At 42.3% G+C, this 17,069-nt stretch overlaps 2 protein-coding genes across 4 annotated transcripts in view; one reads left to right on the top strand and one right to left on the bottom strand.

Annotated features, from left to right (window-relative positions):
• Positions 1-17,069, bottom strand: part of sde2 (SDE2 telomere maintenance homolog (S. pombe)) — a 28,420-nt gene that overhangs the window by 6,401 nt on the left and 4,950 nt on the right. Inside the window, exons 2-7 of one of the 3 annotated variants that reach the window (XM_052527401.1) lie at positions 12,078-12,195; positions 11,762-11,873; positions 11,406-11,575; positions 9,707-9,812; positions 9,187-9,568; positions 7,696-8,909 (exon numbers count right to left, since the gene is read on the bottom strand). The exons of 1 other annotated variant lie outside the window; for it this stretch is intronic. In XM_052527401.1, the coding sequence (XP_052383361.1) occupies positions 8,697-8,909; positions 9,187-9,568; positions 9,707-9,812; positions 11,406-11,575; positions 11,762-11,873; positions 12,078-12,195 (1,101 nt within the window). In that variant the 3' untranslated portion in view covers positions 7,696-8,696. Of the gene's footprint in view, positions 1-2,216; positions 2,395-7,695; positions 8,910-9,186; positions 9,569-9,706; positions 9,813-11,405; positions 11,576-11,761; positions 11,874-12,077; positions 12,196-17,069 lie in introns of those variants that run through there. One more of the 3 variants, XM_052527399.1, reaches the window with a different exon arrangement.
• LOC118389062 (28S ribosomal protein S28, mitochondrial-like) lies at positions 2,448-3,312 on the top strand. Its single transcript, XM_035778784.2, has one exon. It carries the CDS (start codon positions 2,606-2,608, stop codon positions 3,182-3,184), a length of 579 nt encoding a protein of 192 aa, XP_035634677.1. The 5' UTR covers positions 2,448-2,605; the 3' UTR covers positions 3,185-3,312.

Below are 17,069 nucleotides of genomic sequence, written 5' to 3' on the forward strand. Positions count from 1 at the left end.
ACTGTCATTGACCTCCATACAAAAGCGACTTTCTTAATTGGTAAAAACACAAAAACCACCACCTGCTGGAGGGAGACAAATTTTCCGCTGAGATGGGCCTCTCTGCCTTTGTGCAAAGAAAGTGAAGTCTCCTCCCTTACAGACAAACTCTCGGCTAAACCCATCTCTTCCGCTAATGTCACCCATGTTTACCATGGCCCCCAAAAACATTTGTGTTTTCAATAATTTTTACAATAGAGCCCATTTTGACTTTGTGGCTGTGGATTCTAGTGGACATCAGTTTAACCACCGCCTTCGCCCAATCCTGAGTCATCCAAATAATCAGACGAAAATACAAAACCAGGAAAAACTGCTACTCTTTATTAAAAATGCTTTGTCAATGTACAAATACAATAAGGCATAACATATATTCCTTTACCAAGACTGCTTGTCACAAATTAACTTTCCTTTCCTAGATAGTCTAAATTAAAATGGCTCTCATGGCTTTTCTTTAAGCTGGATAAATGCACCTGGATAAACTTTCTATTTTAGTTAAATATATGCGACCAAATAGAGACATCTCTTTGCATCCATCTGTTAAGTCTGGCCTTGCATTCATCCAAATTATTCCAGACACTGAAAGTCTCACTTATCTTGACATCTTTGGTAATATGTATACCTAGATATATTTGTCTGTGGATTTAATTGGAATATCATGAGCCACCACAAGGTGATAGTCATGCAAGAGCCATTAATTCACACTTCCTTAATTGAAGGTGTTTAACGTAAGCTTTGGGAAATTGTTTTATGGTTCGGAGAGCTTTTGGAAACTGGACAATACTTCTCAAAAACAAACTGCCGGCTGATTTATGAAAATCTGGTCATCAAAAACACTCTGCTGTTCAATATCAGAATTCTTGATAAGAATTGACTGAATTTCTGCAGACATAAGAACGAGTGATGGTGAAATAGAGCAGCCTTGTTGAATTCCACGACTTATGTCAAATCGTGGAGAAGTCCCTAGTGTTAAGGACACTGAGCCATTAGTGTTTTGATAAAGGGATCTAATCATGTTCCTGAACTTGATAAGAGCGTCTGCTAAATGACTTAAATGTAAATGAACTTTCCTCCAAAACCATAAAGCTCCAAAGGATAGAAAATAAGGGTGTTCAACCATGTCAAATGTAAAAAAAAAAAAAAGAAAATCAAGAAAAAGAGTAAATCCATAATTTATCAGAAAAGAGCAAGACTTGGACCGAGCGCATGTTGTTCTACTTGGGCTTTGACAGATTCTTGCAGTTTCATCTGTACACAAGAGATTAACAAAAATAAAAAACTGAACCAGCACTTGCGCACTAAATGTAAATAACTCTAAATTACAGCATCTGCTAAATCAGGGGTTCTCAAAAGTCAAATTGGGGCCCCCACTTCCAGCATTGGGTAACATCCCACGCCCCCCACGACTATTTCTATCAGCAAAAGCATAGTCCATGACACAAACCGTTCACATCCCTCTTGTAGGTGGAAATTATTTTGCAGGGTTAAAACTTTTTTCCTTCAATTCTACAAATTGTCATGTGGCGCACAAAAACAAAGTGCAGTTTTAAAGCTACTTTTTGTTTTGCAATTCTATACAATTTGCTGTCTAATGTGTATTCATGTAATATTTGAGTGACTAAAAAATTACAACAATATCTACGGGCAAAAAAAAAAAAACTACATTAAAAACAAAACACTGCTGACAGGCAAGTTGATCAATGACAAACATGACAAGAGGACCGGATGGTGCACTACTCAATTTCGAAATTGCACATTCTACTATTACAACGTTCAAGAGTACGTTTAAAGCCGGACGGAGTTTTTTTATAAACCCACCAAAAAGTTTGGGGACCATGTGCTAAATGACTAAAGTGTTGAAAAATGTTTCGTTATTGAATCGCATCGGAGCCCATCGAACGTTAAATGCGTATCGAATCGTCTTGAAAGGAAAATACGCACATCCCTACTAGTATTAGTAATGCCAGTACTATCTAGCTAGTTAACATTAAAAAAAATACAGTGCAGAAAAAACTACGTATGTTCAAACCCTGGTTGGCAAAGTTCGTTAAACTAGATAGCCAGCTAGCTTCCGCTAATACCGCGTTAGTTATCAAGCTACTAGTAGCTAGCTTGTTGGTTGTAGAACCTATGAAGTAATATTTCAGTTGAATTGATAACACGACCATTTTGATACTAACCTTTTCTTTCGTAAAAATATCAACTAGATCACGAACAGATGCTCCAGTAGGAAAAGAAGCGTTGCAAAAATGAAGAAGTGGACCAGAAAGAAACAACTCCATGATGTTGCCAAAGATAGCACAGAAATAAGTAAGGATACTTTGTCGCGTTACTACCGGATATTTACGCTGACGTCAAAATGTTTTATGCCACGGAAACCGGAGAGCTTAAAAAAAACGTACCGTGACGATGTAGCGTTTTTTAAGGGTTTTGTTTTTTTATACTAATTTTGCCACCACCAATGTAATGAGTTTGTTATTTTTATTGGATTATTGTGGTATTCCTTCCTTTTTTATTTAAATGTAACACAAATAAAACACCCACCGTGCTTTGCGGCAGACACACCAAGATGGCAGCTTTGTGCAAGGTCGTGGCAAGTCTGAGGACTGGCACATGTGTGTTTCCAAAACGAGCAATTGTTATTTGCAAGTCCTTATTCAGCACAGATAGCGGGGAGACATCGGAGGGAAAAGCGGTGGAAGAAACGCAAAAACCAGCAGCCGACAAGGCGAAAAGTGGCTTCGCTGCAGCATATGAACAACACACAGACCTTCAGCAGAGACAAAATCAGACGGGGACTACTGTCAGACTTGGGTCGACAAGAAATGAAAAATCATTTGCGTCATTGCTACGAAATTCTCCTCTCATGCAGATGGGACCAGCAAAGGACAAAATGGTAATCGGGAAGATCTTTCACATAATCAAAGACGATTTATACATTGACTTTGGTGCCAAGTTCCATTGTGTATGTAAACGACCGACAGTGGATGGAGAGAAATACCAGAGGGGGAGCAGGGTACGTCTGCGTCTTGAGGACCTCGAGCTCACATCTCGCTTCCTGGGTGCGAACACCGACACAACACTACTAGAAGCAGATGCCTTTCTTCTTGGACTGATCGAGAGCAAGGACGCAAAGACCAAAGAGTAGAACAGCATTGACTCCTCCGACCAATAGACCTGCCCCAGCAGAGGACAGTTTTTCTTGTTGATGTCACTATTCCCACATTATTGGCATTTATCACTGAGAGCTTGAACAATAAATGTATCCAAATGTAATGTTTGTTTCATCTTGAGAAATCTGCTACATCCATGTTAAATGGTAATTTAATTTACCCATTTATTCTGGAAGAGTCATTAAATGCCTCATGCTTAGTAACAGTCATGTATAATCATAACCCCAAATAAGGTTGTAGCTTTCAAATGTTTAATCAAGATCTCATGGACTGTTAATCATTGCATGTCAATGTTTGAATATGAAAGTGGTTACATTTCTACCTCTCAGCAAATCAAGTGTTGGGGTAGCGCTTGATCATGACTCTTACATTTCATTACACTATACTATAAGTCATTGGACAAAGGTGTCTTCTGTAGGGGAGAGTTCTTTAAAGATCCCAGACGCTCTGTCTGACCATTAACATTGCTTGCGGTACGGTTTTGGAAGCAAAAGGACCTTGTATTTCATATCAATGATAAATAATAATTAGTATCAAAAGGTTACATTCATACACACCTTGAATGCATTGGGGATTATAACTATACATTAACCATTGTTAGAGTTGCGTAATTTCGAATCTGGAATCAGGATAAATATGACTATGAGTCACTGATTGTATACTATGTATTTTTTATTAACTAAGCAATAAATGACAAATGCTTAGTTAATGTAATACTGTAATACCTCGCAGGGCAGAACAGGGAACTGACAGGATGTATGTAAACAGTGTTCTTATACTCTGATGGACATAGTTCCAACCTGTCTGTTTGCCTATCACAGTAGAGGCTGAGCGTGTTTTAGACTTGCTCAGGCGGGTCCCCGCCTCTTGGCGCTTCTTGGAGTCCTCCCTCCGTCGATGTACAGATTCTTACTGGTCTGGTATCGCAGCCTTGTTATAGCAGTTGCTCAGTTCCTGCTATTGTGTTGTTCAGTATTTTCCATCTCAGTTAAACCTTGTGATTACAACCCCTCCCTATGCCTGCTTAACCACAACTTTGTAAGTTACAGCAAGTCACACCATGTACTCAATATGGTTACATACAAACACAAGGACAAAGCATCTGCTGGGCTGTTATCTACAGTTTTGCAACGTGCAAGTCACACCATGTTACTCAGTTCTTGTCACACACACGAACAGGCGAACAGATGTAGCAAGCAGTTGTTTAATCTCATGATGATGCTCAAGTGCACAAATGCAGATACTTCACACAGCCAACATCAGATAATATTTAATCATATATATATGGTAATGGCTATAATGTAAAATACAGAATCCCACACCATGTTCCCAATCATCTTTAGAAAATGAATAACTCAAAAGTTATATAAGTCCGTTTTATTCAGTGACTTTCTTCGCATAATTAAAATGTGCAGTTCAGCATACACCTCAGTTACTTTTTACCTTGTCACATTTTGAGGAGTCCCTTTCCTTTTTGTGTTTTAGTTGAAAGTACCCTCGCCAATTTTTAGACTAAAATTGCCATCTTGAGAAAAAGATTAGTTATATTTCTGTCTTTAACTGATGTAGTTTACTGTACTGAGGTATCCTAAAGACGAAGGCATCAGTACAATTTACAGTTCATTAGCAGCCTATAGCAATACATACTTTCTATAATCCAAGATCCCGTGAAAGGTAGTCAAAAATACATAATGTCAGAGTATGATGTCATCATCTCTTATTACAGACTAGCATCTGAATTTGATGGTTAAACAAAGAGAGGAAAACCTAAGAGGTTTGAAATGGAACTTTAAAATACAGGCATTTTTTTGCACAACGGTATGCCCTGAAAACTTTGCCATCGTATAATGAGTGCAGTGATTTATATGCAGCGACTCCCTTAGTAGAGCATTTTATTTTCATTGCGTGTAATTGACCAGGTTAAATGCAATTGCCAAGTTATTGAGCAGAGGCAGCAAAGTATTTGTGGTGGTTATTAAAAAGTAGGGAGTAGTAGATTCTTTGAGATTGTTTGAGATGATGCAAGCCTTAGTTGGGTGCACTGAGATGCTTTGGAGGTTCTTTGAGGCTATGGTTGTCCTCTACTATGGGTGTGTATGTGTCCTCTTCTACAGCATACTAGGTCACCATACACTTCAACCACACATGGTCATATACAGCCACGGTGAGAGACAAAGACAGAGTGGATAAGGTTATGTTTCCATAGTGAACCAGTGATTAAAAGACACAAAGCATTGAAATTAAAATGGTCTCACCTCTGTGACATTAATTTCAGCAGTTCCAGTGCCTTCTCTATCCAACGCCTGGAAGGCCTCTGTGAAAATTAGGGGAAATATATATATATATATTTAATTGTGCTTTAACACTATCTGTAATTAAGGCCATGAACTTTTCTTGACCATCTGACCAATGACATCTTTAACCTGTATTTCGATTCAAGGCACCACTGCAGGCTCCCCCCGCCCCTTCCCCCCAGTCTCACCAGTTAAATCTCACATTAGGACCTAATTATTAACAACTTTAAAGTAGAAGACTGGAGTTTGTTCACAACGAACAAGACTGTTAAACATCTCTTTGGAAGTATTTCCCTGCTTGCTGTTGTCAAATGAAAAATAACCATTGTTGAACTATTTTTTGTTATGGTGGGTAGCAGAAGTAATATAAATGACCCAGTTAAAGAAGAGTGCATGGACAATTCACATGCATAGAAGCTTAAAGGGATACATTGGGATTATGGCAGAGGCCATTTATCTACTTCCCCAGAGTTGGATGAACTTGTGGATACAATTTTTAAGTCTCTGTGTCCAGTATGAAGGAAGGTAGAGGTAGTTTCGTTAGCCAATACTAACTAGCATTATCACAAAGACTAAGTCTATGGGTACTTGCTAGCATTCTCATTGTCAAAATCCTGAAGTATCCCTTTAATGTGTGATAAGTAGAATATTAATGGAAATGATTAAGGTATGAAGATGTGATGAATGACTGTAAGCTTCAGAGGACATTACATCAATGTCTTGGTGCTGGAGGACAGAACTAGCAGTACAGACAGAAGTCAAGAATTTCTCCTGATCCTAGTTATGAAATTATCATGTGAATTCAATCACAAAATCACAGTCCAGAAACAATCACTGGCCTAGCCCTCCCCTTTTGCAGATGTAGAAGAATCAGATATGTATGCAAAATGGTGATAATGGCTCCACTAACCATTCCAATCAGGCATAGGGGAGTATACATATATCCAAAACCTTCAGGGCTAAAATGTTCTATATCTGGAGCTCCGCCCCATAGTGGAGCTCTGTTTCTATTGGTTTACCGGCGCCTCAGTCAGTGCATCTCAGACCCGTGTTGCGTTCAGGAAGGGTTGGAACCACAACGCTGTTTTTATTTTATTGGTTTTACCTTTACTTAAATTCGCCCTGCTTCATAATGCCAAAAAGGATGGGGGGAATGAGGCGACTATTGGATTTATGCACTCTCAATGAGATCGTAGTCAAAAGGCCATTTCGAATGCTTACGTCAAAACGTCTGCTGGATTGTATCCACAACAAATACTTTTGTGTAAGTATAGACCTAAATAACGCATACTTTCATGTGCCGGTGCATCTACCTCATAGGAAGTTTCTGTGTTTCACCTGTCAATGGGTGGCATAGGAATATGCAATGATGCCATTGGGGTACGTCCTGGCACCCCGCACCTTTTCCAAATGCCTGGAGGCGGCATTGGAACCGTTGCATCATCAGGGGATAAGGCTACTAGCCTACCTAGAAGACCTAATGGTTGTCGCCACGTCAGCAGAGCTGGCGATCACACACACGACACAGACTGATTCATCTCACACGTCTGAGGTTCGCTGTGTATTGGGAAAATAGCGTGACTTGGCCCATTCATCGGATTGTCTACCTGGGGTTACACCTAGACACCGACTATGAAGGCTCGAATTTCAGATCCTCAGCGGGCTGCCTTGTTGCTAGCCCTACGAAAGTTTTATCCGAATGACATGGTGACAGCGCATTCCGTCATTACACTTTTGGGTCTCATGTCGTCTGGCCACTCTGTGGTTCCGCTGGGACTTCTGCACATGCGCAGAACACAGCGATGGTTTGCCTAACTACGACTGGACTAAGTGAGGCATCGTCGTCGGTTGTTCCCCTCTTGCGCAGCGCGAACCTGCACTATTGGAGGACGCAAGGGGTTCCAATAGGCAGTGTCCTCCTACATTCCAGTGTTCACAGGCGCTTGTCTGACTGTATGGGGAGGGACATGCCAGGCTCAGGCGGTCAGAGGTGTGTGGCCTCCCTCGGGACGCCCCATCAACCTCCTAGAGTTGGAGACAGATCTACTGGTTCAGACCAGGCGGGCTGTCAATCATATTGATAGCCCCGGATTGCCCAGCATCTCTGAGGTACAGAGATGACGCAAATGTTGATTGCACCATCATGGTTATAATATTGTTTATGGTTTAAAAATACAAGTCACATTCACGTATTTGAGCTTAAAACAATACAGTAAGTCCTTTTATTCAACCATATATCCACAAAAGGAACATAGGTATATATAAGACCACAGAACAACAAGATAGCCATTTCCAGAGTTATGAACCTAACTTAAGCCAAATAATTTCTCTGTCCTAAAAATATGTTGGTTGTGAGATCAACCACTCACCAACCAGGTTGCCATTCAACCTTTTTATGTCAGTAAAGAACATTGGATTTAAAAAATTCACAACAGGCCTTTCGGAAACAGCAAATTGTGTTAACAACTTTCCAAATGTCAACAAAACACAAAAGGCAAGACAAGGTGGGAACTTTGTTTCTGGAAAATTAATTACACGAGAAATGGCAGTGGAAACACCTTCATACTCAAATGTTAATATAATAACCATCATATCAAAGTAAACTTGGAGTCACGTGATGGTAACATCTCTAGTTGAAAAATGCACATATCGTTTTAGAAAATTTGCATGAAAATCTGTCACCAATTGGATAAAAACCTAACTACTGTGATAAAGAGAAAGTTCATTTAATTTGTGACATTTCATCAAACATAAGGGACAGTAATAATATATACTTAATAATAATATAATACTTAATATATGCCATTTAGCAGACGCTTTTATCCAAAGCGACTTACAGTCATGTGTGCATACATTCTACGTATGGGTGGTCCCGGGGATCGAACCCACTACCCTGGCGTTACAAGCGCCATGCTCTACCAACTCTACCAACTGAGCTACAGAAGGACCACAGTACATTGACTTAAGAATTTCAAAAAGTAAAATCTACTCTAGAAAAAAATGTCAGAAATGCATTGAGAACAGGAGAATTCTGGGATATATCCAATAGCTGGGACAATCTTTAATTGTGTCCACTATATGGGGCAAACAAAAATAATCACACTTTGAATCTGGGGCACATGGCATAGTTATATCAGGAGTCCACTTAGCAGAAGACTCAATATTATACGGTGCTGTAATAGGCACTAGGCAGTCATTGCTTCTTGCTGGGTTTGGCCAACAGGGCAGGATCGATGTCCTCTGCAGAAAGCCCTACGGTGGAGAAAAGGCGAGCAGCGCGCTCGGACAGGGTTCCCCCACACTTCATCCCCCGTGCAATCAGTTCTGCCTTTAGCCTGTCCAACCCCAAAGTCTCCAACTCCTTGTCTGAGTGCACTGCCTGGAGGTCTAAGGGCCCATCTTCACACTGCATACCAGGGGAGAAACACACATGAGTTCATCTTTAAAAGTAACTGTTCATTACACTGTTCTATTTTGCATGACTGCAGTTGGTCTTTAAACATATTTGGTCATCCCAACATATAATTTGCATTATGCTCACAAGGAAAGCTGCTTAATTTCTGGGATGACCCAGCACAACGAAGGAGCATGTATGGGTGGATAATGAAAATGGAAAACATTAAATAATGAACTAACAAGGCCCAAGAGGACAAATCTTGAGTGGAACATTAAAAAAAACTCACAGCGGCTTGGTTGACGCTACTCTGAGCTACGCTTAGATTGTCGGTCTTTGGGAATGTTTCTTCTGTGGGGACCACCTTCTGCTCCCCACTACCACTGGTAGCAAAAGTTGCTGCCTCTGCTTGAGATTGTGTCTGCACCTCGACTGGGCTCTCTGGAGAGCTGGGTCCTGAGATGGAGTTGCTGCTTGCCCTAGGAGCTTCCGGAGTTGCAGTTTGTTCCGCTCTGCTCTGAGAGGCTGATGTGTGAGCTGACGTTGCTCCCGTTACGGGACAATCGGGTACCCCTGAAACGGAAGCAGATGTGGAGGGAGAGTTCCCGCTGTCGCTTGAATCATCGTCATCCTCAGAGCTGTCGAGGTCATCCAGGCCACCAACACCAGTCCTGTAATATCCAAAACTTTTCACTATCAGTTACCCATGACATTTTTTTGGCATGTTTAATTTTAAGAGGCTTTAAAGATTATTATTATTTATTTTATTTACAAAAAAATGTTAAACCAAGGTGACAAAGCTCATTCACCAAAAGCATTTCTTCTTGCTTTTCCCTTGGCCTTTGTTTGGAGGTGGCTTTTTGCGTTTCGGTGCCTCGTCTACTTTCACTAGTCCGCTGGAAGAGGCTTGCATTCCTAAAAAACAGACTGTTAGACTCACCCTTGAATTAGTTCTATGGAACAAACAGCTCTTTACATTGTAATCATTTTCCACAGCACAGATCATTAAGAAATGTATATACAGCACCAGTCAAAAGTTTGAATACACCTACTCATTCAAGGGTTTTAATTGATTTGGACTATTTTCTACATGGTAGAATCATAGTGAAGACAACAAAACTATGAAATAACATATGGAATCATATAGTAACCAAAAAAGTGTTAAAAATCAAAATATATTTTGATTTGTCTATTTGAGATTCTTCTCAATCGCTGCAGAAGGCTGTGGTAGCCATGCTGGTTAAGCGTGCCTTGAATTCCAAATAAATCACTGACAGTGTCACCAGTAAAGCACCCCCAAGCCATAACACCTTCTGCTCCATGCTTTACAGTGGGAAATACACATACAGAGATCACCTGTTCACGGACACTGCGTCTCACAAAGACACGGCCGCTGGAACCTAAAATCTCAAATTTGGACTCATCAGACCGGTCTAATATCCATTGCTCGCGTTTCTTGGCCCAAGGAAGTCTCTTCTTATTATTGGTGTACTTTAGTGTTGGTTTCTTTGCAGCAATTCGACCACGAAGGCCTATTTCAGTCTCCTCTGAACAGTTGACGTTGAGATGGGTCTGTTACTCGAATTCTGTGAAGCATTTATTTGGGCTGGAATTTCTGAGGCTGGTAACTCTAATGAACTTATCCTCTGCAGCAGAGGCAACTCTAGGTCTTCCAATCCTGCGGTCCTCATGAAAGCCAGTTTCATGATAGCGCTTGATGGTTTTTGTGACTGCATTTGAAGAAACATTCTAAGTTCTTGAAATGTTCCATAATGACTGACCTTCATATCTTAGAGGTGACTGAGGGACTGTCATTTCTCTTTACTTATTTGAGCTTTTGAGATGCAGCACCTTAGACAGCTGCGCCACTCGGGAGCCATAATATGGACTTGGTCTTTTACCAAATAGGTCTAGGCGCTGCATCTCAGTGCTGGAGGCGTCACTACAGACACTCTGGTTCGACTCTGTAAAGCCCCCTCTACCTTGTCACAACACAACTGATTTGCTCAAATGCATTAAGGAAAGAAATTCCACAAATTAACGTTTAACAAGGCACACCTTAATTGAAATGCATTCCAGGTGACTACCTCATGATGTTGGCTGACAGAATGCCAAGAGCGTGCAAAGCTGTCAAGGCAAAGGGTGGCAACTCTGAAGAATCTAACATCTAAAACATATTTTGATTTGTTTAACAGTTTTTGGATTACTACATGATCACATATGTTATTTCATAGCTTTGAGGTCTTCACTATTATTACAATGTAGAAAATAGTCAAAATAAAGAAAATTCCTTGAATGAGTTGGTGTTCAAAAAAATTGTGCCCGGTAATGTATATATAAATATATCTCCATAAAAATTACACCAGGGGCTCTGCACTGTTTGGCCCTGTGCAGCTTCCGTGTGTCTCAGAGGGGTTGGGTGAAAGACAAACATTTACCATTCTTACAAATGGACAATAAACATACTATTCGACCATTTCATTCTAAATATCCATTTGAAATTCGTGCCTTTTAAAACGGAGTCCTCCAGGCGTTCTGAGAGATCGTGGCACTGCTTCTCGTACTCTGGGTCTGTAAAGTGATGCTTGGGCTCAGCCAGCTTCCTCTGCAGTCTCTCCAGACGCCTTTGCTCTTTCTCTGCCTCGCGGTCTGCCTGCTTCTTAAGCCACTCTGCCATCCTGAAGACACACACACACAATATGACTACATTTTCATTACCTATTTACTCATTCAATTTATACATCCCATTGTATCAAAAGTGCAAACTGACAATCAAATCAACCAGGCGAGCTTCATCAAAAACCCCTATTTAGAAAAATACTTCAAATACCAGATAAAATTGAGTCTGTGGGTGACCATCTTACTCTTTCTCATGGTTGACATCTCTTAGTCTCCTTCCGCTTAGGTCTCTGCACGCTTCGCGGTTTGTGGTCTTCTCAATTTGTGCCCCAAGAGCCCTCAGCATAGACCCAAAGCCTGCCAGTTACAAATAATGGAACAGTTAGTTCTTCATTTACTCACTTATTCAGAATCATGTAAGCAACATTTTACACCTGTCCACTAACTTTAGGCTTAACAGTAAATTATCATTTTCTTAAGTAGCTAGCTAACTAGAAGTTATAGTAATGAACCTGTTACTGTAAGTCTAAGGGACAAGCAGACTAATAACTACTTAGTTACCTCCTTTCCCTCCACAGAGACGAGGCTCCAGTCGATACACCGCTCCAGCCTGCAATTTCTCATCAAGCTCTGATAGTCGTCCATTATTCTTGACATAGAGATCCGATGATGGGATTCCCTGAAAGGTATAGAAGAAACATTAGGCAAGTAGCTAGCTAGTAGGGATGTAATGATTGAACAACAAACATTTGAACCGGGGACCGATGAGGAAATCGATTCAAACGTTACGAATCACAAGTTCCATTTTTTGTTGTTGCTCAAGTGACTTTCTACCTTCGGAAAATAACTAATCTTTGGTAACAACTGCCTTCTCTCCTTCAGTGTAGAACTAAGCATTTAATTGTGTTGACAGTCATTGAGCTACAACCCCAGGCAATATCAGTAGCCAAGTCAAATCGCACGCTGTATGCAGCTTTGCGCGCTGACCAACGAGAGGTAGGCTTATTCCTGATCTGGCACATCAATGCGTCACCTTTAGCTCATCAGAATACACACATTTTTCACCTTTATTTAACCAGGTAGGCAAGTTGAGAACAAGTTCTCATTTACAATTGCGACCTTGACAAGATAAAGCAAAGCAGTTCGACACATACAATGACACAGTTACACATGGAGTAAAACAAACATACAGTCAATAATACAGTATAAACAAGTCTATATATGATGTGAGCAAATGAGGTGAGATAAGGGAGGTAAATGCAAAAAAGGCCATGGTGGCAAAGTAAATACAATATAGCAAGTAAAATACTGGAATGGTAGATTTGCAGTGGAAGAATGTGCAAAGTAGAAATAAAAATAATGGGGTGCAAAGGAGCAAAATAAATAAATAAAATAAATACAGTAGGGAGAGGTAGTTGTTTGGGCTAAATTATAGTTGGGCTATGTACAGGTGCAGTAATCTGTGAGCTGCTCTGACAGTTGGTGCTTAAAGCTAGTGAGGGAGATAAGTGTTTCCAGTTTCAGAGATGTTTGTAGTTCGTTCCAGTCATTGGCAGCAGAGAACTGGAAGGAGAGGCGGCCAAAGAAACAATTGGTTTTGGGGGTGACTAGAGAGATATACCTGCTGGAGCATGTGCTAAAGGTGGGAGATGCTATGGTGACCAGCGAGCTGAGATAAGGGGGGACTTTACCTAGCAGGGTCTTGTAGATGAACTGGAGCCAGTGGGTTTGGCGACGAGTATGAAGTGAGGGCCAGCCAACGAGAGCGTACAGGTCGCAATGGTGGGTAGTATATGGGGCTTTGGTGCCAAAACGGATTGCACTGTGATAGACTGCATCCAATTTGTTGAGTAGGGTATTGGAGGCTATTTTGTAAATGACATCGCCAAAGTCGAGGATTGGTATGCGTGGAGAAACCCGTTGGCTGCACCGCATCAGATAGCGTCTCTCCAGTGAGCCATGTTTCCGTGAAGCGGAGAACGTTGCAGTCTCTGATGTCCCTCTGGAATGCCACCCTTGCTCGGATTTCGTCAACCTTGTTGTCAAGAGACTGGACATTGGCAAGAAGAATGCTAGGTAGTGGTGCGCGATGTGCCCTTGTTCGGAGTCTGACCAGAAGACTGCCTCGTTTCCCTCTTTTTCTGAGTCGTTTTCTTGGGTCGCTGCATGCGATCCATTCCGTTGTCCTGTTTGTAAGGCAGAACACAGGATCCGCGTCGCGGAAAACATATTCTTGGTCGTACTGATGGTGAGTTGACGCTGATCTTATATTCAGTAGTTCTTCTCGACTGTATGTAATGAAACCTAAGATGACCTGGGGTACTAATGTAAGAAATAACACGTAAAAAAAACAAACAACAGTTTCCTAGGAACGCGAAGCGAGGCGGCCATCTCTGTCGGCGCCGGAAGACGCGCCGACAGAAACAAACATCTTTCTGGTAAGAAGAGTGGCGGGGGCGTATGCCTCATGACTAACGAGACATGGTGTGATGAAGGAAACACACAGGAACTCAAATCCTTCTGTTCACCTGATTTAGAATTCCTCACAATCAAATGTAGACCGCATTATCTTCCAAGAGAATTCTCTTCGATTATAATCACAGCCGTATATATCCCCCCCCCCCAAGCAGACACATCGATGGCTCTGAACGAACTTTATTTAACTCTTTGCAAACTGGAAACCATTTATCCGGAGGCTGCATTCATTGTAGCTGGAGATTTTAACAAAGCTAATCAATCTGAAAACAAGACTCCCTAAATTTTATCAGCATATCGATTGCGCAACCAGGGGTGGTAAAACCTTGGATCATTGTTACTCTAACTTCCGCGACGCATATAAGGCCCTGCCCCGCCCCCCTTTCGGAAAAGCTGACCACGACTCCATTTTGCTGATCCCTGCCTACAGGCAGGAACTAAAACAAGAGGCTCCCACGCTGAGGTCTGTCCAACGCTGGTCAGACCAAGCTGACTCCACACTCCAAGACTGCTTCCATCACGTGGACTGGGACATGTTTCGTATTGCGTCAGATAAAAATATTGACGAATACGCTGATTCGGTGTGAAGTTCATTAGAACGTGCGTCGAAGATGTCGTTCCCATAGCAACGATAAAAACATTCCCTAACCAGAAACCGTGGATTGATGGCAGCATTCGCGTGAAACTGAAAGCGCAAACTACTGCTTTCAATTAGGGCAAGGTGTCTGGTAACATGTCCGAATATAAACAATGCAGCTATTCCCTCCGCAAGGCTATTAAACAAGCTAAGCGTCAGTACAGAGACAAAGTGGAATCTCAATTCAACGGCTCAGACACAAGAGGCATGTGGCAGGGTCTACAGTCAATCACGGACTACAAGAAGAAACCCAGCCCAGTCACAGACCAGGATGTCTTGCTCCCAGGCAGACTAAATAACTTTTTTGCCGACTTTGAGGACAATACAGTGCCACTGACACGGCCTGCAACGAAAACATGCGGTCTCTCCTTCACTGCAGCCGAGGTGAGTAAGACATTTAAACGTGTTAACCCTCGCAAGGCTGCAGGCCCAGACGGCATCTCCAGCCGCGCCCTCAGAGCATGCGCAGACCAGCTGGCCGGTGTGTTTACGGACATATTCAATCAATCCCTATACCAGTCTGCTGTTCTCACATGCTTCAAGAGGGCCACCATTGTTCCTGTTCCCAAGAAAGCTAAGGTAACTGAGCTAAACGACTACCGCCCCGTAGCACTCACTTCCGTCATCATGAAGTGCTTTGAGAGACTAGTCAAGGACCATATCACCTCCACCCTACCTGACACCCTAGACCCACTCCAATTTGCTTACCGCCCAAATAGGTCCACAGACGATGCAATCTCAACCACACTGCACACTGCCCTAACCCACCTGGACAAGAGGAATACCTATGTGAGAATGCTGTTCATCGACTACAGCTCGGCATTCAACACCATAGTACCCTCCAAGCTCGTCATCAAGCTCGAGACCCTGGGTCTCGACCCCGCCCTGTGCAACTGGGTACTGGACTTCCTGACGGGCCGCCCCCAGGTGGTGAGGGTAGGCAACAACATCTCCTCCCCGCTGATCCTCAACACGGGGCCCCACAAGGGTGCGTTCTGAGCACTCTCCTGTACTCCCTGTTCACCCACGACTGCGTGGCCACGCACGCTCCAACTCAATCATCAAGTTTGCGGACGACACAACAGTGGTAGGCTTGATTACCAACAACGACGAGACGGCCTACAGGGAGGAGGTGAGGGCCCTCGGAGTGTGGTGTCAGGAAAATAACCTCACACTCTACGTCAACAAAACTAAGGAGATGATTGTGGACTTCAGGAAACAGCAGGGGAACACCCCTATCCACATCGATGGAACAGTAGTGGAGAGGGTAGCACGTTTTAAGTTCCTCGGCATACACATCACAGACAAACTGAATTGGTCCACTCACACTGACAGCGTCGTGAAGAAGGCGCAGCAGCGCCTCTTCAACCTCAGGAGGCTGAAGAAATTTGGCTTGTCACCAAAAGCACTCAAACTTCTACAGATGCACAATCGAGAGCATCCTGGCGGGCTGTATCACCGCCTGGTACGGCAACTGCTCCGCCCTCAACCGTAAGGCTCTCCAGAGGGTAGTGAGGTCTGCACAACGCATCACCGGGGGCAAACAACCTGCCCTCCAGGACACCTACACCACCCGATGTTACAGGAAGGCCATAAAGATCATCAAGGACATCAACCACCCGAACCACTGCCTGTTCACCCCGCTATCATCCAGAAGGTGAGGTCAGTACAGGTGCATCAAATCTGGGACCGAGAGACAGCTTCTATCTCAAGGCCATCAGACTGTTAAACAGCCACCACTAACATTGAGTGGCTGCTGCCAACACACTGTCATTGACACTGACCCAACTCCAGCCACTTTAATAATGGGAATTGATGGGAAATGATGTAAATATATCACTAGCCACTTTAAACAATGCTACCTTATATAATGTTACTTACCCTACATTATTCATCTCATATGCATATGTATATACTGTACTCTACATCATTGACTGCATCCTTATGTAATACATGTATCACTAGCCACTTTAACTATGCCACTTTGTTTACTTTGTCTACATACTCATCTCATATGTATATACTGTACTCGATACCATCTACTGTATGCTGCTCTGTACCATCACTCATTCATATATCCTTATGTACATATTCTTTATCCCCTTACACTGTGTATAAGACAGTAGTTTTGGAATTGTTAGTTAGATTACTTGTTGGTTATCACTGCATTGTCGGAACTAGAAGCACAAGCATTTCGCTACACTCACATTAACATCTGCTAACCATGTGTATGTGACAAATAACATTTGATTTGGTAGGATGTTCAGTTTTACAAGGGTATGTTTGGCAGCATGAGTGAAGGATACTTTGTTGCGAAATAGGAAGCCAATTCTAGATTTAACTTTGGATTGGAGATGTTTGATGTGGGTCTGGAAGGAGAGTTTACAGTCTAACCAGACACCTAGGTATTTGTAGTTGTCCACGTATTCTAAGTCAGAGCC

Source organism: Oncorhynchus keta, chromosome 10, assembly GCF_023373465.1.
Source record: "Oncorhynchus keta strain PuntledgeMale-10-30-2019 chromosome 10, Oket_V2, whole genome shotgun sequence".
NCBI lineage: Eukaryota > Metazoa > Chordata > Actinopteri > Salmoniformes > Salmonidae > Oncorhynchus > Oncorhynchus keta.